The sequence below is a fragment of the Coregonus lavaretus genome (assembly GCF_964263955.1).
Source record: "Coregonus lavaretus genome assembly, contig: HAP1_SCAFFOLD_2996, whole genome shotgun sequence".
NCBI classification, from domain to species: domain Eukaryota; kingdom Metazoa; phylum Chordata; class Actinopteri; order Salmoniformes; family Salmonidae; genus Coregonus; species Coregonus lavaretus.
In genome coordinates, this window is record NW_028157087.1 from 37,501 (window position 1) to 60,000 (window position 22,500).

Sequence of the window (22,500 nt, forward strand, 5' to 3'; positions counted from 1 at the left end):
ATAATGTCAAAAGCTGCGCTGAAGTTTAACAAAACAGCTCCCACAATTTTTTTAATCATCAATTTCCAATCATCAGTCATCTGTGTAAGTGCTGTGCTTGTTGAATGTCCTTCTCTATAAGTTTAACTAACTATAACTGTGCTGAAAGTCTGTTGTCAATTTGTTTACTGTAAAATAGCATTGTATCTGGTCATACACCATTTCTTCCAAAACTTTACTAAGGGTTGGTAACAGGCTGATTGGTCGGCTATTTGAGCCAGTAAAGGGGGCTTTACTATTCTTAGGTAGGGGAATCACTTTTGCTTCCCTCCAGGCCTGAGGGCACACACTTTCTAGTAGGCTTAAATTGAAGATATGGCAAATAGGAGTGGCAATATCGTCCGCTATTGTCCTCAGTAATTTTCCATCCAAGTTGTCAGACTCCGGTGGCTTGTCATTGTTGATAGACAACAATTTTTTCACCTCTTCCACACTCACTTTATGGAATTCCAAATTACAACGCTCGTCTTTCATAATTTGGTCAGATATACTTGGATGTGTAGTGTCAGCGTTTGTTGCTGGCACGTCATGCCCAAGTTTGCTAATCTTGCCAATTTAAAAAAAATCATTAAAGTAGTTGTCAATATCAGTGGGTTTTGTGATGAATGAACCATCCGATTCAATGAATAATGGGAGCTGAGTTTGCCTTCTTACCCAACATTTCATTTGAAGCTGCTCCAAAAGCTTTTTACTGTCATACACAATTTTTTTTTTTAAATAATGCACTCATGACTGTTAGTCGCTTTGGATAAAAGCGTCTGCTAAATGGCTTATTATTATTATTATTATTAATAATATTTATGTCATTTGTCTTGTGTGTGTTTTAGGCCCACTCTGTACGTAGGGAAGCTGGACTCTCATCTTTACGCCTCCACCTCTCTGGTTCACGACGGAGTCTCTTTAGTGGTCAGTACAGCTGTCAAATCAACAGCAAATAGACACTGAGTGGACAAAACATTAAGAACACCTGCTCTTTTTTTATGACAGACTGACCAGGTGAATCCAGGTGAAAGCTATGATCCCTTATTGATGTCACTTGTTAAATCCACTTCAATTCAGTGTAGATGAAAGGGGAGGAGACAGGTTAAATAAGGATTTTTAAGCCTTGAGACAATTGAGACATGGATTGTGTATGTGTGCCATTCAGAGGGTGAATGGGCAAGACAAAATATTGAAGTGCCTTTGAACGGGGTTATGGTAGTAGGTGCCAGGTGCACCGGTTTGTGTCAAGAACTGCAACGCTGCTGGGTTTTTTATGCTCAACAGTTTCCTGTGTGTATCAAGAATGGTCCACTACCCAAAGGACATCCAGCCAACTTGACACAACTGTGGGAAGCATTGGAGTAAACATGGGCCAGTATCCCTGTGGAATGCTTTTGACACCTTGTAGAGTCCACGCCCTGACGAATTGAGGCTGTTAGGAAGGTGTTCCTAATGATTTGTATACTCAATGTACAACACACAGCAACCAATCAGCATGTCAACACAACACACAGCAACCAATCAGCATGTCAACACAACACACAGCAACCAATCAGCATGTCAACACAACACACAGCAACCAATCAGCATGTCAACACGACACACAGCAACCAATCAGCATGTCAACACAACACACAGCAACCAATCAGCATGTCAACACAACACACAGCAACCAATCAGCATGTCAACACAACACACAGCAACCAATCAGCATGTCAACACAACACACAGCAACCAATCAGCATGTCAACACGACACCCAGCAACCAATCAGCATGTCAACACGACACCCAGCAACCAATCAGCATGTCAACACGACACACAGCAACCAATCAGCATGTCAACACGACACACAGCAACCAATCAGCATGTCAACACGACACACAGCAACCAATCAGCATGTCTACACAACACACAGCAACCAATCAGCATGTCAACACACAGCAACCAATCAGCATGTCTACACGACACACAGCAACCAATCAGCATGTCTACACGACACACAGCAACCAATCAGCATGTCAACACGACACACAGCAACCAATCAGCATGTGTTTTAGTCTCAGTACTGTGATGTCATTATATACACCTTTTTATCAGACTTGTTTGAACTTTTCTTTCTGAATTTGATTGGCTGATTCTTTGATGTGTTGATTGATGTGTTGCCATGGCAGCCGCGGGGCTTGACGCTGGCGCGTATCGAGGGACCTGAGACAGAGGAGGTGACGGTGAGAGAGAAAGGAGAGTGTGAGATCACCCCGTCTACCGATGTCCGATACCCGCCAGGCTCCACCAACACACTGAACAACCAGTGGCTGCTCATAGGTAACTACCCGCCAGGCTCCACCAACACACTGAACAACCAGTAGGTAACTACCCGCCAGGCTGCACCAACACACTGAACAACCAGTAGGTAACTACCCGCCAGGCTCCACCAACACACTGAACAACCAGTAGGTAACTACCCGCCAGGCTCCACCAACACACTGAACAACCAGTAGGTAACTACCCACCAGGCTGCACCAACACACTGAACAACCAGTAGGTAACTACCCGCCAGGCTCCACCAACACACTGAACAACCAGTAGGTAACTACCCGCCAGGCTCCACCAACACACTGAACAACCAGTAGGTAACTACCCGCCAGGCTCCACCAACACACTGAACAACCAGTAGGTAACTACCCGCCAGGCTCCACCAACACACTGAACAACCAGTAGGTAACTACCCGCCAGGCTCCACCAACACACTGAACAACCAGTAGGTAACTACCCACCAGGCTGCACCAACACACTGAACAACCAGTAGGTAACTACCCACCAGGCTCCACCAACACACTGAACAACCAGTAGGTAACTACCCACCAGGCTCCACCAACACACTGAACAACCAGTAGGTAACTACCCACCAGGCTCCACCAACACACTGAACAACCAGTAGGTAACTACCCGCCAGGCTCCACCAACACACTGAACAACCAGTAGGTAACTACCCGCCAGGCTGCACCAACACACTGAACAACCAGTAGGTAACTACCCACCAGGCTCCACCAACACACTGAACAACCAGTAGGTAACTACCCACCAGGCTGCACCAACACACTGAACAACCAGTAGGTAACTACCCACCAGGCTCCACCAACACACTGAACAACCAGTAGGTAACTACCCACCAGGCTCCACCAACACACTGAACAACCAGTAGGTAACTACCCACCAGGCTCCACCAACACACTGAACAACCAGTAGGTAACTACCCGCCAGGCTCCACCAACACACTGAACAACCAGTAGGTAACTACCCGCCAGGCTCCACCAACACACTGAACAACCAGTAGGTAACTACCCACCAGGCTCCACCAACACACTGAACAACCAGTAGGTAACTACCCGCCAGGCTCCACCAACACACTGAACAACCAGTAGGTAACTACCCGCCAGGCTCCACCAACACACTGAACAACCAGTAGGTAACTACCCGCCAGGCTCCACCAACACACTGAACAACCAGTAGGTAACTACCCGCCAGGCTCCACCAACACACTGAACAACCAGTAGGTAACTACCCACCAGGCTCCACCAACACACTGAACAACCAGTAGGTAACTACCCACCAGGCTCCACCAACACACTGAACAACCAGTAGGTAACTACCCGCCAGGCTCCACCAACACACTGAACAACCAGTAGGTAACTGCCCGCCAGGCTGCACCAACACACTGAACAACCAGTAGGTAACTACCCACCAGGCTCCACCAACACACTGAACAACCAGTAGGTAACTACCCACCAGGCTCCACCAACACACTGAACAACCAGTAGGTAACTACCCACCAGGCTCCACCAACACACTGAACAACCAGTAGGTAACTACCCGCCAGGCTCCACCAACACACTGAACAACCAGTAGGTAACTACCCGCCAGGCTCCACCAACACACTGAACAACCAGTAGGTAACTACCCGCCAGGCTCCACCAACACACTGAACAACCAGTAGGTAACTACCCACCAGGCTGCACCAACACACTGAACAACCAGTAGGTAACTACCCGCCAGGCTCCACCAACACACTGAACAACCAGTGGCTGCTCATAGGTAACTACCCGCCAGGCTCCACCAACACACTGAACAACCAGTAGGTAACTACCCACCAGGCTCCACCAACACACTGAACAACCAGTAGGTAACTACCCGCCAGGCTCCACCAACACACTGAACAACCAGTAGGTAACTACCCACCAGGCTCCACCAACACACTGAACAACCAGTAGGTAACTACCCGCCAGGCTCCACCAACACACTGAACAACCAGTAGGTAACTACCCACCAGGCTCCACCAACACACTGAACAACCAGTAGGTAACTACCCGCCAGGCTCCACCAACACACTGAACAACCAGTAGGTAACTACCCGCCAGGCTCCACCAACACACTGAACAACCAGTAGGTAACTACCCACCAGGCTGCACCAACACACTGAACAACCAGTAGGTAACTACCCACCAGGCTCCACCAACACACTGAACAACCAGTAGGTAACTACCCGCCAGGCTCCACCAACACACTGAACAACCAGTAGGTAACTACCCACCAGGCTCCACCAACACACTGAACAACCAGTAGGTAACTACCCGCCAGGCTCCACCAACACACTGAACAACCAGTAGGTAACTACCCGCCAGGCTCCACCAACACACTGAACAACCAGTAGGTAACTACCCACCAGGCTGCACCAACACACTGAACAACCAGTAGGTAACTACCCACCAGGCTCCACCAACACACTGAACAACCAGTAGGTAACTACCCACCACGCTGCACCAACACACTGAACAACCAGTAGGTAACTACCCACCAGGCTCCACCAACACACTGAACAACCAGTAGGTAACTACCCACCAGGCTGCACCAACACACTGAACAACCAGTAGGTAACTACCCGCCAGGCTCCACCAACACACTGAACAACCAGTAGGTAACTACCCGCCAGGCTCCACCAACACACTGAACAACCAGTAGGTAACTACCCGCCAGGCTCCACCAACACACTGAACAACCAGTAGGTAACTACCCGCCAGGCTCCACCAACACACTGAACAACCAGTAGGTAACTACCCACCAGGCTCCACCAACACACTGAACAACCAGTAGGTAACTACCCACCAGGCTGCACCAACACACTGAACAACCAGTAGGTAACTACCCGCCAGGCTCCACCAACACACTGAACAACCAGTAGGTAACTACCCGCCAGGCTCCACCAACACACTGAACAACCAGTAGGTAACTACCCGCCAGGCTGCACCAACACACTGAACAACCAGTAGGTAACTACCCACCAGGCTCCACCAACACACTGAACAACCAGTAGGTAACTACCCGCCAGGCTCCACCAACACACTGAACAACCAGTAGGTAACTACCCGCCAGGCTGCACCAACACACTGAACAACCAGTAGGTAACTACCCACCAGGCTGCACCAACACACTGAACAACCAGTAGGTAACTACCCACCACGCTGCACCAACACACTGAACAACCAGTAGGTAACTCCCCGCCAGGCTCCACCAACACACTGAACAACCAGTAGGTAACTACCCGCCAGGCTCCACCAACACACTGAACAACCAGTAGGTAACTACCCGCCAGGCTCCACCAACACACTGAACAACCAGTAGGTAACTACCCACCAGGCTGCACCAACACACTGAACAACCAGTAGGTAACTACCCGCCAGGCTCCACCAACACACTGAACAACCAGTAGGTAACTACCCGCCAGGCTCCACCAACACACTGAACAACCAGTAGGTAACTACCCGCCAGGCTCCACCAACACACTGAACAACCAGTGGCTGCTCATAGGTAACCACAGAGACAGCAGACGCCAACCACACAGAGACACCAGACGCCAACCACACAGAGACAGCAGACGCCAACCACACGGAGACAGCAGACGCCAACCACACAGAGACACCAGACGCCAACCACACAGAGACACCAGACGCCAACCACACAGAGACAGCAGACGCCAACCACACAGAGACAGCAGACGCCAACCACACAGAGACACCAGACGCCAACCACACAGAGACACCAGACGCCAACCACACAGAGACAGCAGACGCCAACCACACAGAGACACCAGACGCCAACCACACAGAGACACCAGACGCCAACCACACAGAGACACCAGACGCCAACCACACAGAGACAGCAGACGCCAACCACACGGAGACAGCAGACGCCAACCACACGGAGACAGCAGACGCCAACCACACGGAGACAGCAGACGCCAACCACACAGAGACAGCAGACGCCAACCACACAGAGACAGCAGACGCCAACCACACAGAGACAGCAGACGCCAACCACACAGAGACAGCAGACGCCAACCACACAGAGACAGCAGACGCCAACCACACAGAGACAGCAGACGCCAACCACACAGAGACGCCAACCACACGGAGACAGCAGACGCCAACCACACGGAGACAGCAGACGCCAACCACACGGAGACAGCAGACGCCAACCACACGGAGACAGCAGACGCCAACCACACGGAGACAGCAGACGCCAACCACACGGAGACAGCAGACGCCAACCACACGGAGACAGCAGACGCTAACCACACGGAGACAGCAGACGCCAACCACACGGAGACAGCAGACGCCAACCACACGGAGACAGCAGACGCCAACCACACAGAGACAGCAGACGCCAACCACACAGAGACAGCAGACGCCAACCACACAGAGACAGCAGACGCCAACCACACAGAGACAGCAGACGCCAACCACACAGAGACAGCAGACGCCAACCACACAGAGACAGCAGACGCCAACCACACAGAGACAGCAGACACCAACCACACGGAGACAGCAGACGCCAACCACACAGAGACAGCAGACACACAATGTGTCATTCATACGTCCTCATATTCATGTCATCTCTGTGTGTGTGTGTGTGTGTGTGTGTGTGTCTGTGTGTGTGTGTGTCTGTGTGTCTGTGTGTGTGTGTGTGTGTGTGTCTGTGTGTGTGTGTCATCAGGACATCATGAGTTACCCCCGGTAGCCCACACCACCATGTTGAGAGACTTCCCGGTAAACCTGCAGCGTTCCGGTGATGCCGTTATCCCGACCCGGTCTCAGAACCACCGCTATACAGACCATCCTGTGAGTTACAACCCCTTTTACTGCTGATCTCTAACCTCTGACCTCTATCTAACCTTAACCCCAACTCACATACAGATCATCCTGGGAGTATCAGAATCCCCAGAGGAAATCAAAGCTTTGGTTTTAACTTGGAGAAAATGGTAGTAGAATAGAACTGTCAACTCAACTCTGGACCTGGAGCCAGTTCTACTGTTCCCTTCTGATCAGGGCCTGATTTAGACCTGGACCTGGAGCCAGTTTTACTGTTCCCTTCTAATCAGGGCCTGATTTAGACCTGGACCTGGAGCCAGTTCTACTGTTCCCTTCTGATCAGGGCCTGATTTAGACCTGGTCCTGGAGCCAGTTCTACTGTTCCTCTCTAATCAGGGCCTGATTTAGACCTGGTCTGGAGCCAGTTCTACTGTTCCTCTCTAATCAGGGCCTGATTTAGACCTGGACCTGGAGCCAGTTCTACTGTTCCCTTCTAATCAGGGCCTGATTTAGACCTGGTCCTGGAGCCAGTTCTACTATTCCTCTCTAATCAGGGCCTGATTTAGACCTGGACCTGGAGCCAGTTCTACTGTTCCCCTCTAATCAGGGGCTGATTTAGACCTGGACCTGGAGCCAGTTCTACTGTTCCTCTCTAATCAGGGGCTGATTTAGACCTGGACCTGGAGCCAGTTCTACTGTTCCCCTCTAATCAGGGCCTGATTTAGACCTGGACCTGGAGCCAGTTCTACTGTTCCCCCTCTAATCAGGGCCTGATTTAGACCTGGACCTGGAGCCAGTTCTACTGTTCCCCTCTAATCAGGGGCTGATTTAGACCTGGACCTGGAGCCAGTTCTACTGTTCCTCTCTAATCAGGGCCTGATTTAGACCTGGACCTGGAGCCAGTTCTACTGGTCCTCTCTAATCAGGGCCTGATTTAGACCTGGACCTGGAGCCAGTTCTACTGTTCCCCTCTAATCAGGGGCTGATTTAGACCTGGACCTGGAGCCAGTTCTACTGTTCCCCTCTAATCAGGGCCTGATTTAGACCTGGACCTGGAGCCAGTTCTACTGTTCCCCTCTAATCAGGGCCTGATTTAGACCTGGACCTGGAGCCAGTTCTACTGTTCCCCTCTAATCAGGGCCTGATTTAGACCTGGACCTGGAGCCAGTTCTACTGTTCCCCTCTAATCAGGGCCTGATTTAGACCTGGACCTGGAGCCAGTTCTACTGTTCCTCTCTAATCAGGGGCTGATTTAGACCTGGTCCTGGAGCCAGTTCTACTGTTCCCCTCTAATCAGGGCCTGATTTAGACCTGGACCTGGAGCCAGTTCTACTGTTCCTCTCTAATCAGGGCCTGATTTAGACCTGGACCTGGAGCCAGTTCTACTGTTCCTCTCTAATCAGGGCCTGATTTAGACCTGGACCTGGAGCCAGTTCTACTGTTCCCCTCTAATCAGGGCCTGATTTAGACCTGGACCTGGAGCCAGTTCTACTGTTCCCCTTTAATCAGGGCCTGATTTAGACCTGGACCTGGAGCCAGTTCTACTGTTCCCCTCTAATCAGGGCCTGATTTAGACCTGGACCTGGAGCCAGTTCTACTGTTCCCCTCTAATCAGGGCCTGATTTAGACCTGGACCTGGAGCCAGTTCTACTGTTCCTCTCTAATCAGGGCCTGATTTAGACCTGGACTTGGAGCCAGTTCTACTGTTCCCCTCTAATCAGGGCCTGATTTAGACCTGGACCTGGAGCCAGTTCTACTGTTCCTCTCTAATCAGGGCCTGATTTAGACCTGGACTTGGAGCCAGTTCTACTGTTCCCCTCTAATCAGGGGCTGATTTAGACCTGGGAGACCAGGCGTGTGCAATTAATTATCCGGTAGAACAGAAAACCAGCAGGCTCTGGACGTCGTAGGTTGAATACCTCTGGAATAGAACTTTATAATCCACCCAGACATGCATTCATCTTTAGCTCACAACGCTTTTGCATTTCATCTCCCCCTCTCCTCCTCTTAACCCCCTCCCCTCCTCTCCTCTTTAGTTCCAGTCAGTAGGTCATGGTGGTGGGGGCCGTGGAGGTGGAGGGGGTCGTGGTTTGGGTCCTAGCGGCAGCAGAAGGATCCTAGCAGGCTCAGGATCAAAGTCAGGGTTGTCCTCTGTCCTGCCTGACTATATATACCAGGACCCTGTTACCGTGGTGATACTATCTCTACTGCTGGGAGGATGGCTTGCCTTCGCTCTGACTTATCCACAGGTGAGTACTACAGGACAGGGTGGGATGTGAGTCAGGGTTTTCCCAGAGGACAATGTGACCGGCAAGATTTTTAATTTACCGGACATTTGAGAAATGTAACAGACTCGTATGCATTAGGTGCGCAACCCAATCCCCGATGCTCAGAATGACAGAAATCACATTTAGATGATGGTGATTCATCTTAACAGAATAGAAATTAGCCTGTAAAGCTGTAATACAATTAAGTAGAATTATGTTATTTTACCAACGTGACAGGTTTTATTGAAAAGTAAAACATTGCCCGTTGTATCTTCATCCCTGCTATGAATCATAAATGGAAGAAATAAAACTTTTAAAAAATCATTCAGGCTAGAAGAGCAAGTCTCCTGCGCAGTAATAAAACACAGTAGCAAAATATTCTATTGTTATGATAGAACAGGTCTGTCGCACATTCTATCTGTGGGAACATTTTAATGAGTAAATAACAAAACATGTTGAAGACAAAATGGCAAATCTGACCATAACTCTATCCTCCTGATTCCTGCTTATAAGCAAAAACTAAAGCAGGAAGCACCAGTGACTCGGTTAATAAGGAAGTGGTCAGATGACGCAGATGCTAAGCTACAGGACTGTTTTGCTAGCACAGACTGGAATATGTTCCGGCATTCTTCCGATGGCATTGAGGAGTACACCACATCAGTCGCTGGCTTCATCAATAAGTGCTTCGATGACGTCGTCCCCACAGTGACCGTGTAGCTCAGTTGGTAGAGCATGGCGCTTGCAACGCCAGGGTTGTGGGTTCGATTCCCACGGGGGGCCAGTATGAAAAAATATGTATGCACTCACTAACTGTAAGTCGCTCTGGATAAGAGCGTCTGCTAAATGACTAAAATGTAAATGACCGTACTTACATATCCCAACCAGAAGCCATGGATTACAGGCAACATCCGCACCGACCTAAAGGCTAGAGCTGCCGCTTTCAAGGAGTGGGACACTAACCCGGATGCTTATAAGAAATCCCGCTATGCCCTCCGACGAACCATCTAACAGGCAAAGTGTCAAGACAGGACTAAGATTGAATCCTACTACACCGGCTCTGATGCTCGTCGAATGTGGCAGGGCTTGCAAACTATTATGGATTACAAAGGGAAACCCAGCTGCGAGCTGCCCAGTGACGTGAGCCTACCAGACGAGCTAAATGCCTTCTTTGCTCGCTTCGAGGCAAGCAACACTGAAGCATGCATGAGAACACCAGCTGTTCAGGACGACTGTGTGATCATGCTCTCCGTAGCCGATGTGAGTAAGATCTTGAAACAGGTCAACATTCACAAGGCCGGAGGGCCAGATGGATTACCAGGACGTGTACTCCGAGCATGCACTGACCAACTGGCAAGTGTCTTCACTGACATTTTCAACCTCTCCCTGACCAAGTCTGTAATACCTACATGCTTCAAGAAGACCACCGTAGTCCCCGTGCCCAAGGACTCTAAGATAACCTGCCTAAATGACTACCACCCCGTAGCACTCACGTCTGTAGCCATAAAGTCCTTTGAAAGGCTGGTCATGGCTCACATCAACACCATTATCCCAGAAACCCTAGACCCACTACAATTCACATACCGCCCCAACAGATCCACAGATGATGCAATCTCTATTGTGCTCCACACTGCCCTTTCCTACCGGGACAAAAGGACCAACTATGTGAGAATGCTATTCATTGACTACAGCTCAGCGTTCAACACCATAGTGCCCTCAAAGCTCATCACTAAGCTAAGGACCCTGGGACTAAACATCTCCCTCTGCAACTGGATCCTGGACTTCCTGACTGGCCGCCCCCAGGTGGTAAGGGTAGGTAACAACACATCTGCCACGCTGATCCTCAACACTGGGGGGCCCCTCAGGGGTGCGTGCTTAGTCCCCTCCTGTACCTGCATGACTCCAACACTGTCATTAAGTTTGCCGACGACACAACAGTGGTAGGCCTGATCACCGACAACAATGAGAAGCCTATAGTGAGGAAGTCAGAGACCTGGCAGTGTGGTGCCAGGACAACAACCTCTCCCTCAATGTGAGCAAGACAAAGGAGCTGATCGTGGACTACAGGAAAACGAGGACTGAGCACGCCCCCATTAACATCGACGGGGCTGTAGTGGAACAGTTTGAGAGCTTCAAGTTCCTTGGTGTCCACATCACCAACGAACTATCATGGTCCAAACACACCAAGACAGTCGTGAAGAGCGAACGACAAAGCCTATTCCCCCTCAGGAGACTGACAAGATATGGCATGGGTCCTCAGATCCTCAAAAAGTTATACAGCTGCACCATTGAGAGCATCCTGACTGGTTGCATCACCTTCTGGTACGGCAACTGTTCGGCCTCAATGTTCCCTCTAAGAATTGACAGGCCGCACAGAGACGTAAGAGATGGAACTTCACTGAGTTCGCCCCATTAGTTTGCACGATATACAGTGCATTTGGAAAGTGTTCAGACCCCTTGACTTTTTCCCCATTTTGTTACGTTACAGCCTTATTCTAAAATTGATTAAATTATTTTTTACTCATCAATCTACACACAATACCCCATAATGACAAAGCGAGAGCAGGTTTTTAGACATTTTTGCAAATGTCAAAAAAAATAAAAAAAATATCACATTTACATAAGTATTCAGACCCTTTACTCAGTACTTTGTTGAAGCACTTTTGGAAGTGATTACAGCCTTGAGTCGTCTTGGGTATGACGCTACAAGCTTGGCCCACCTGTATTTGGGGAGTTTCTCCCATTCTTCTCTGCAGATCCTCTCAAGCTCTGTCAGGTTGGATGGGGAGCGTCGCTGCACAGCTATTTTCAGGTCTCTCCAGAGATGTTAGATCGGGTTCAAGTCCGGGCTCTGGCTGGGCCACTCAAGGACATTCAGAGACTTGTCCCGATGCCACTTCTGCTTTGGCTTGGCTGTGTGCTAAGGGTCATTGTCCTGTTGGAAGGTGAACCTTCGACCCAGTCTGAGGTCCTGAGCGCTCTGGAGCAGGTTTTCATCAAGGATCTCTCTGTACTTTGCCCCGGTTATCTTTCCCTCGATCCTGACTAGTCTCCCAGTCCCTGCCGCTGAAAAACATCCCCACAGCATGATATTGCCACCCCCATGATTCACTGTAGGGATGGTTTCTTCCAGATGTGACGCTTGGCATTCAGGCCAAATAATTCAATCTTGGTTTCATCAGACCAGAGAATCTTATTTCTCATGTTCTGAGAGTCCTTTAGGTGCCTTTTGGCAAACTCCAAGCGGGCTGTCATGTGCCTTTTACTGAGGAGTGGCTTCTGTCTGGCCACTCTACCATAAAGGCCTGATTGGTGGAGTGCTGCAGAGATGGTTGTCCTTCCGGAAGGTTCTCCCATCTCCACAGAGGAGCTCTTGGGTTCTGCCTGACCAAGGCCCTTCTCCCCCGATTGCTCAGTTTGGCTGGGCGGCCAGCTCTAGGAAGAGTCTTGGTACCCTTCCAAAATCTGTGCCTAGACACAATCCTGTCTCTGAGCTCTACGGACAATTCCTTCGACCTCATGGCTTGGTTTTTGCTCTGACATTCACTGTCAATTGTGGGACCATATATATACAGGTATGTGGCTTTCCAAATCATGTCCAATCAATTGAATTTACCACAGGTGGACTCCAATCAAATTGCAGAAACCAGTGGCGGTCATTGCTGTTTAAGATGAGGGAGGACTCTTTTTTTTCATGAGCAAGGCCTTATTTCTATTACAGCATATTGGATGACTGTCATGCAGTCATGGGTGAACAAGGGGGGGCTGAGCACGCACCCTTGTGGGGGCCCTGTATTGAGGATCAGCGAAGTGGAGGTGTTGTTTCCTACCTTCACCACCTGGGGGCGGCCCTTCAGGAAGTCCAGGACCCAGTTGCACAGGGCGGGATTTCAGACCCAGGGCCCCGAGCTTAATGATGAGCTTGGAGGGTACTATGGTGTTGAAGGCTGAGCTATAGTCAATGAACAGCATTCTGACGTAGGTATTCCTCTTGTCCAGATGGGATAGGGCAGTGTCCAGTGCGATGGCGATTGCATCATCTGTGGAGCTATTGGGGCGGTAAGCAAATTGCAGTGGGTCTAGGGTGACAGGTAAGGAAGAGGTGATATGATCCTTGACTAGTCTCTCAAAGCACTTAATGATGACAGAAGTGAGTGCAACGGGGCAATAGTAATTTAGTTCAGTTACCTTTGCTTTCTTGGGTACAGGAACAGTGGTGGACATCTTGAAGCAAGTGGGGACAGCAGACTGGGATAGGGAGAGATTGAATATGTCCGCAAACACTCCAGCCAGCTGGTCTGCACATGCTCTGAGGACGCGGCTAGGGATGCCTTGCGAGGGTTAATACACTTAAATGCCTTACTCACGTCGACCACGGAGAAGGAGAGCCCACAGTCCTTGGGAGTGGGCCGCGTCGGTGGCACTGTGTTATCCTCAAAACGGGTGAAGAAGGTGTTTAGCTTGTCTGGGAGCAAGACGTCGGTGTCCGTGACGTGGCTGGTTTTCCCTTTGTAGTCCGTGATTGTCTGTAGACCCTGCCACATACGTCTCGTGTCTGAGCCGTTGAATTGCGATTCCACTTTGTCTCTGTACTGACGTTTGGCCTGTTCGATTGCCTTACGGAGGGAATAACTACACTGTTTGTATTCAACCATATTCCCAGTCACCATGGTTAAATGCGGTGGTTCGTGCTTTTAGTTTTGCGCAATGCTGCCATCTATCCACGGTTTCTGGTTTGGGTAGGTTTTAAAAGTCACAGTGGAACAACATCCCCTATACACTTCCTGATGAACTCAGTCACCGTGTCTGTGTAAACGTCAATGTTATTCTTAGAGGCTACCCGGGAACATATCCCAGTCCGCGTGATCTAAACAATCTTGAAGCATGGACTTGATTGGTCAGATCAGCATTGACTAGACCTTAGCACGGGTACTTCCTGTTTGAGTTTCTGCCTATAGGAAGGGAGGAGCAAAATGGAGTCGTGATCTGATTTGCCGAAGGGAGGGCGGGGGAGGGACTTGTAGGCATCTCGAAAAGGCCAGTAGCAGTGATCTAGTGTTTTTCCTAAGCGAGTACTACAGTCAATGTGTTGACAGAACTTTGGTAGCGTTTTCCTCAAATTTGCTTTGTTAAAATCCCCAGCTACAATAAATGCGGCCTCAGGATATGTGGTTTCCAGTTTGCATAAAGTCCAGTGTAGTTCCTTGAGGGTCGTTGTGGTATCAGCTTGAGGGGGAATATACACGGCTGGGACTATAACCAAAGAGAATTCTCTTGGGAGGTAATACGGTTTGCATTTGATTGTGAGGTATTCTAGGTCGGGTGAACAAAAGGACTTGACTATCTGTATGTTATCACAATCACACCATGAGTAGTTAATCATGAAACACCACCTCCTTTCTTCTTCGCGGAGAGTTCTTTATTCCTGTCTGCGTAATGTACTGACAACCCAGCTGGCTGTATGGACGGGGACAGTATATCCGGAGAGAGCCATGATTCCGTGAAACAGAGTATGTTACAGTCCCTGATGTCTCTCTGGAAGGAGATCCTCGCCCTGAGCTCGTCTACTTTATTGTCCAGAGACTGAACATTAGCGAGTAATATACTCGGAAGCGGTGGATGGTCTGCACGCCTCCCGAGTCGGACTAGAAGTCCACTCCGAATACCTCTTTTCCGCCGGCGGCGTCTTGGAGCAGCCTCTGGGAAAAGTTCAATTGCCGTGGGTGGTACGAACATAGGATCCAATTCGGGAAAGTCGTAATTCCTGGTCTTAATGCTGGTGAGTTACCGCCGCTCTGATATCCAAAAGTTATTTCCAGCTGTTTGTAAAAACACAAAAAAACGTTCTGGGCTAATAATGTAAGAAATAACACACACAAAAAAATAAAAATACTGCAAAGTTGCTTAGAAGCAGAGCTGCCATGTCTGTTGCTGAGGAGCTAGAAGCAGAGCTGCCATGTCTGTTGCTGAGGAGCTAGAAGCAGAGCTGCCATGTCTGTTGCTTAGGAGCTAGAAGCAGAGCTGCCATGTCTGTTGCTTAGGAGCTAGAAGGAGAGCTGCCATGTCTGTTGCTGAGGAGCTAGAAGCAGAGCTGCCATGTCTGTTGCTGAGGAGCTAGAAGCAGAGCTGCCATGTCTGTTGCTTAGGAGCTAGAAGCAGAGCTGCCATGTCTGTTGCTGAGGAGCTAGAAGCAGAGCTGCCATGTCTGTCGGCGCCATCTTGCTCTCTTGTTCTGGAATTTTCTGGAATTAGCCTATCAGAAGCTTCTAAAGCCATGACATCATGTTCTGGAATTTTCCAAGCTGTTTAAAGGCACAGTCAACTTAGTGTATGTGAACTTCTGACCCACTGGAATTGTGATACAGTGAATTATAAGTGAAATAATCTGTCTGTAAACAGTTGTTGGAAAAATTACTTGTGTCACGCACAAAGTAGATGTCCTAACCGACATGCCAAAACTATTTGTTAACAAGAAATGTACGTAGTGGTTGAAAAACGAGTTTTAATGACTCCAACCTAAGTGTATGTAAACTTACGTCTTCAACTGTAGGTGCACACAGGTCGAGAGACACATTTGAGGTGACATTCAGTGACACATGGACAGACAGTTACACACTCATGCCTGCATCTAGCTGATCTAGGGTGTAATCATTAGTCCAACAGTTGCAAACTAGAGTTTCTATTGGACAGATTTATGTTTATCCCCATTTTGTTCCGTTTCCTTCCGTTTTAAGAAACATTTTTCAACAGAATCTGCAGAATGAATAGACCCCTGATCAGGCGTAAACACGCAGCCACGTTCTCCTCCTTCCAACAGAATCGGCAGAATGAATAGACCACTGATCAGGCGTAAACACGCAGCCACGTTCTCCTCCTTCCAACAGAATCGGCAGAATGAATAGACCCCTGATCAGGCGTAAACACGCAGCCACGTTCTCCTCCTTCCAACAGAATCGGCAGAATGAATAGACCCCTGATCAGGCGTAAACACGCAGCCACGTTCTCCTCCTTCCAACAGAATCGGCAGAATGAATAGACCCCTGATCAGGCGTAAACACGCAGCCACGTTCTCCTCCTTCCAACAGAATAAGGCAGAATGAATAGACCCCTGATCAGGCGTAAACACGCAGCCACGTTCTCCTCCTTCCAACAGAATCGGCAGAATGAATAGACCCCTGATCAGGCGTAAACACGCAGCCACGTTCTCCTCCTTCCAACAGAATCGGCAGAATGAATAGACCCCTGATCAGGCGTAAACACGCAGCCACGTTCTCCTCCTTCCAACAGAATCGGCAGAATGAATAGACCCCTGATCAGGCGTAAACACACAGCCACGTTCTCCTCCTTCCAACAGAATCGGCAGAATGAATAGACCCCTGATCAGGCGTAAACACGCAGCCACGTTCTCCTCCTTCCAACAGAATCGGCAGAATGAATAGACCCCTGATCAGGCGTAAACACACAGCCACGTTCTCCTCCTTCCAACAGAATCGGCAGAATGAATAGACCCCTGATCAGGCGTAAACACGCAGCCACGTTCTCCTCCTTCCAACAGAATCGGCAGAATGAATAGACCCCTGATCAGGCGTAAACGCACAGCCACGTTCTCCTCCTTCCAACAGAATCGGCAGAATGAATAGACCCCTGATCAGGCGTAAACGCACAGCCACGTTCTCCTCCTTCCAACAGAATCGGCAGAATGAATAGACCCCTGATCAGGCGTAAACACGCAGCCACGTTCTCCTCCTTCCAACAGAATCGGCAGAATGAATAGACCCCTGATCAGGCGTAAACACGCAGCCACGTTCTCCTCCTTCCAACAGAATCGGCAGAATGAATAGACCCCTGATCAGGCGTAAACCCACAGCCACGTTCTCCTCCTTCCAACAGAATCGGCAGAATGAATAGACCCCTGATCAGGCGTAAACGCACAGCCACGTTCTCCTCCTTCCAACAGAATCGGCAGAATGAATAGACCCCTGATCAGGCGTAAACTCGCAGCCACGTTCTCCTCCTTCCAACAGAATCGGCAGAATGAATAGACCCCTGATCAGGCGTAAACACGCAGCCACGTTCTCCTCCTTCCAACAGAATCGGCAGAATGAATAGACCCCTGATCAGGCGTAAACACACAGCCACGTTCTCCTCCTTCCAACAGAATCGGCAGAATGAATAGACCCCTGATCAGGCGTAAACCCACAGCCACGTTCTCCTCCTTCCAACAGAATCGGCAGAATGAATAGACCCCTGATCAGGCGTAAACACGCAGCCACGTTCTCCTCCTTCCAACAGAATCGGCAGAATGAATAGACCCCTGATCAGGCGTAAACACACAGTATTACTTCTCCTCCTTCCAACAGAATCGGCAGAATGAATAGACCCCTGATCAGGCGTAAACACGCAGCCACGTTCTCCTCCTTCGAACAGAATCGGCAGAATGAATAGACCCCTGATCAGGCGTAAACACACAGCCACGTTCTCCTCCTTCCAACAGAATCGGCAGAATGAATAGACCCCTGATCAGGCGTAAACACGCAGCCACGTTCTCCTCCTTCCAACAGAATCGGCAGAATGAATAGACCCCTGATCAGGCGTAAACACGCAGCCACGTTCTCCTCCTTCCAACAGAATCGGCAGAATGAATAGACCCCTGATCAGGCGTAAACACACAGCCACGTTCTCCTCCTTCCAATAGAATCGGCAGAATGAATAGACCCCTGATCAGGCGTAAACACGCAGCCACGTTCTCCTCCTTCCAACAGAATAAGGCAGAATGAATAGACCCCTGATCAGGCGTAAACACGCAGCCACGTTCTCCTCCTTCCAACAGAATCGGCAGAATGAATAGACCCCTGATCAGGCGTAAACACGCAGCCACGTTCTCCTCCTTCCAACAGAATCGGCAGAATGAATAGACCCCTGATCAGGCGTAAACACGCAGCCACGTTCTCCTCCTTCCAACAGAATCGGCAGAATGAATAGACCCCTGATCAGGCGTAAACACGCAGCCACGTTCTCCTCCTTCCAACAGAATCGGCAGAATGAATAGACCCCTGATCAGGCGTAAACACACAGCCACGTTCTCCTCCTTCCAACAGAATCGGCAGAATGAATAGACCCCTGATCAGGCGTAAACACGCAGCCACGTTCTCCTCCTTCCAACAGAATCGGCAGAATGAATAGACCCCTGATCAGGCGTAAACACACAGCCACGTTCTCCTCCTTCCAACAGAATCGGCAGAATGAATAGACCCCTGATCAGGCGTAAACACGCAGCCACGTTCTCCTCCTTCCAACAGAATCGGCAGAATGAATAGACCCCTGATCAGGCGTAAACGCACAGCCACGTTCTCCTCCTTCCAACAGAATCGGCAGAATGAATAGACCCCTGATCAGGCGTAAACGCACAGCCACGTTCTCCTCCTTCCAACAGAACCGGCAGAATGAATAGACCCCTGATCAGGCGTAAACACGCAGCCACGTTTTCCTCCTTCCAACAGAATCGGCAGAATGAATAGACCCCTGATCAGGCGTAAACACACAGCCACGTTCTCCTCCTTCCAACAGAATCGGCAGAATGAATAGACCCCTGATCAGGCGTAAACGCACAGCCACGTTCTCCTCCTTCCAACAGAATCGGCAGAATGAATAGACCCCTGATCAGGCGTAAACACGCAGCCACGTTCTCCTCCTTCCAACAGAATCGGCAGAATGAATAGACCCCTGATCAGGCGTAAACACGCAGCCACGTTCTCCTCCTTCCAACAGAATCGGCAGAATGAATAGACCCCTGATCAGGCGTAAACACACAGTATTACTTCTCCTCCTTCCAACAGAATCGGCAGAATGAATAGACCCCTGATCAGGCGTAAACACACAGTATTACTTCTCCTCCTTCCAACAGAATCGGCAGAATGAATAGACCCCTGATCAGGCGTAAACACGCAGCCACGTTCTCCTCCTTCCAACAGAATCGGCAGAATGAATAGACCCCTGATCAGGCGTAAACCCGCAGCCACGTTCTCCTCCTTCCAACAGAATCGGCAGAATGAATAGACCCCTGATCAGGCGTAAACCCACAGCCACGTTCTCCTCCTTCCAACAGAATCGGCAGAATGAATAGACCCCTGATCAGGCGTAAACACACAGCCACGTTCTCCTCCTTCCAACAGAATCGGCAGAATGAATAGACCCCTGATCAGGCGTAAACACGCAGCCACGTTCTCCTCCTTCCAACAGAATCGGCAGAATGAATAGACCCCTGATCAGGCGTAAACACACAGCCACGTTCTCCTCCTTCCAACAGAATCGGCAGAATGAATAGACCCCTGATCAGGCGTAAACACGCAGCCACGTTCTCCTCCTTCCAACAGAATCGGCAGAATGAATAGACCCCTGATCAGGCGTAAACGCACAGCCACGTTCTCCTCCTTCCAACAGAATCGGCAGAATGAATAGACCCCTGATCAGGCGTAAACACGCAGCCACGTTCTCCTCCTTCCAACAGAATCGGCAGAATGAATAGACCCCTGATCAGGCGTAAACACGCAGCCACGTTCTCCTCCTTCCAACAGAATCGGGAGAATGAATAGACCCCTGATCAGGCGTAAACACGCAGCCACGTTCTCCTCCTTCCAACAGAATCGGCAGAATGAATAGACCCCTGATCAGGCGTAAACACACAGTATTACTTCTCCTCCTTCCTCTCACATCTTCCCTTCGCTTGTGGACTTCAATGCACAACACAACAGCTGTATGTGACCAGGCGGAAAAAACCTTTCCAAGCCCAAACCGCTACACACAGCCTACATCGTTGTCCCCATATTAGCTAAAGTAATGTCCTAGTCAACATATCTAATGGAATTAACGCGTTAGTAAACCCGCTACAATCATACAGTAACGTTACAGTGTATAGTCAGTAAGCAGTTACACCGGCGGGCCCCGGTGGCAATAAATTAATACAACCAAAAGCTTACCTTGACTTGGAAGAGTTCCAGTGTTGTGTTGGAAAGTCAGAGCCAGCTAGCTAACATAGCATCCCTCTGTTTGAGCAGGGTGTTTCAGTAGGCTAAACTAGCCAGCTAGCTAACATAACATCCCTCTGTTTGAGCAGGGTGTTTCAGTAGGTTAAACTAGCCAGCTAGCTAACGTAGCATCCCTCTGTTTGAGCAGGGTGTTTCAGTAGGCTAAACTAGCCAGCTAGCTAACATAGCATCCCTCTGTTTGAGCAGGGTGTTTCAGTAGGTTAAACTAGCTAGCAGCATTTACAAGCTAAATAAGTTAAAGTGAAAAATAAAGATGAAATCTCTCTCTCTCTCTCTCTATTTCTCTGTTGCTTCTCCTTCATTTTGGAAGAAATTAATTTGTTCAAAACTGTTCAACTATTGTCTTTCTCTCTCTCTGAGTCAACTACTCACCACATTTTATGCACTGCAGTGCTAGCTAGCTGTAGCTTATGCTTTCAGTACTAGATTCATTCTCTGATCCTTTGATTGGGTGGACAACATGTCAGTTCATCCTGCAAGAGCTCTGATAGGTTGGAGGACGTCCTCCAGAAGTTGTCATAATTACTGTGTAAGTCTATGGAAGGGGGTGAGAACCATGAGCCTCCTAGGTTTTGTATTGAAGTCAATGTACCCAGAGGAGGACGGAAGCTAGCTGTCCTCCGGCTACACCATGGTGCTACCCTACTTGAGGCTACTGTAGACTTATATGGTGACCTGATTATATTTAGTATAGTTTTATCTAAAAAGGATAACTTTTTTTTATTTTATTATGAAATTCACTGAGGATGGTCCTCCCCTTCCTCCTCTGAGGAGCCTCCACTGGTAGAAACACAGGTGGACTCCAATCAAGTTGTAGAAACATCTCAAGGATGATCAATGGAAACAGGATGCACCTGAGCTCAATTTCGAGTCTCATAGCAAAGGGTCTGAATACTTATGTAAATAAGGAATTTCTGTTTTTTTTGCAAAAAATTCTAAAAACCTGTTTTCGCTTTGTCATTATGGGGTATTGTGTGCAGATTGATGAGAATTTTTATTTATTTAATCCATTTTAGAATAAGGATTTAACGTAACAAAATGTGGAAAAAGTCCAGGGGTCTGAATACTTTCCCAATGCACTGTAAGTGTGTGTGGTATATATAATGTGTGTGTATTTAAAGGTGTGTGTGTGTGTGTGTGTGTGTGTAGCGTGTGACCCAGCAGAAGGACCAGAGGCAGCAGTTGGAAGAAGCTCTGGAATCCCGCCTCCAACGCCTGACTGACACGCCCCCTTCTGCAGACACACCCCCTCCTCCACCAGACACACCCCTTTCTCCAGACACTCCCCCTTCTGGAGCCCAGCCCCAGTCTGCAGACTCACAGCCGTCCTCTGTGGACCCTCCTCTCTCTGGTTCCCCTGGTAACAGTAGCGACGCTGTAGCCAGGATCGGATCCACTGTGACACGACACACACAGGGTGAGACACACACTCACACTCACTAAGTGGCAGATACTTGAATTACAATGTTGTCAGAATCTTTCTAAGGTCCTCCTCCTCTCTCCCCCTCTCTCCCTCACTCCCCCTCTCTCCCTCTCTCTCTCCTCTCTCCCTCACTCCCCCTCTCTCCCTCTCTCTCTCCTCTCTCCCTCCCTCTCTCTCCCCCTCCCTCTCTCTCCCCCTCTCTCCCCTCATCTGTCCTCCTCTCTGTCACCCTTCTCTCTCCCCCCTCTCTCTCTCTCTCTCTCTCTCTCTCTCTCTCTCTCTCTCTCTCTCTCTCTCTCTCTCTCCCTTCTTCTCTCTCTCCCCCTCTCGCTCGCTCTCTCTCTCGCTCTCTCTCTCGCTCTCTCTCTTCCTCCTTCTCTCCCTCCTTCTCTCTCTCCCTCCCCCTCTCTCTCCCTCCATCTCTCTCCCCCTCTCTCTCCCTCCCCCTCTCTCTCTCCCCCTCTCTCTCCCTCCATCTCTCTCCCTCCCCCTCTCTCTCTCCCTCCATCTCTCTCCCCCTCTCTCCCTCCATCTCTCTCTCCCTCTCTCTCTCCCTTTCTCTCTCTCCCCCCCTCTCTCTCTCTCCCTCTCTCTCTCTCTCTC

At 49.5% G+C, this 22,500-nt stretch overlaps 1 protein-coding gene across 1 annotated transcript in view; it reads left to right on the forward strand.

Moving 5' to 3' along the window:
* LOC311125825 (serine/threonine-protein kinase/endoribonuclease IRE1-like) overlaps nucleotides 1–22,500 on the forward strand; it is a gene marked incomplete at both ends in the record, with an annotated part of 57,217 nt that overhangs the window by 26,874 nt on the left and 7,843 nt on the right. Inside the window, 5 exons of the mRNA XM_084199855.1 lie at nucleotides 867–945; nucleotides 2,195–2,345; nucleotides 7,071–7,195; nucleotides 9,202–9,414; nucleotides 21,624–21,891. Coding sequence (XP_084055981.1) covers nucleotides 867–945; nucleotides 2,195–2,345; nucleotides 7,071–7,195; nucleotides 9,202–9,414; nucleotides 21,624–21,891 — 836 coding nt within the window. The remainder of the gene's footprint in view (nucleotides 1–866; nucleotides 946–2,194; nucleotides 2,346–7,070; nucleotides 7,196–9,201; nucleotides 9,415–21,623; nucleotides 21,892–22,500) is intronic.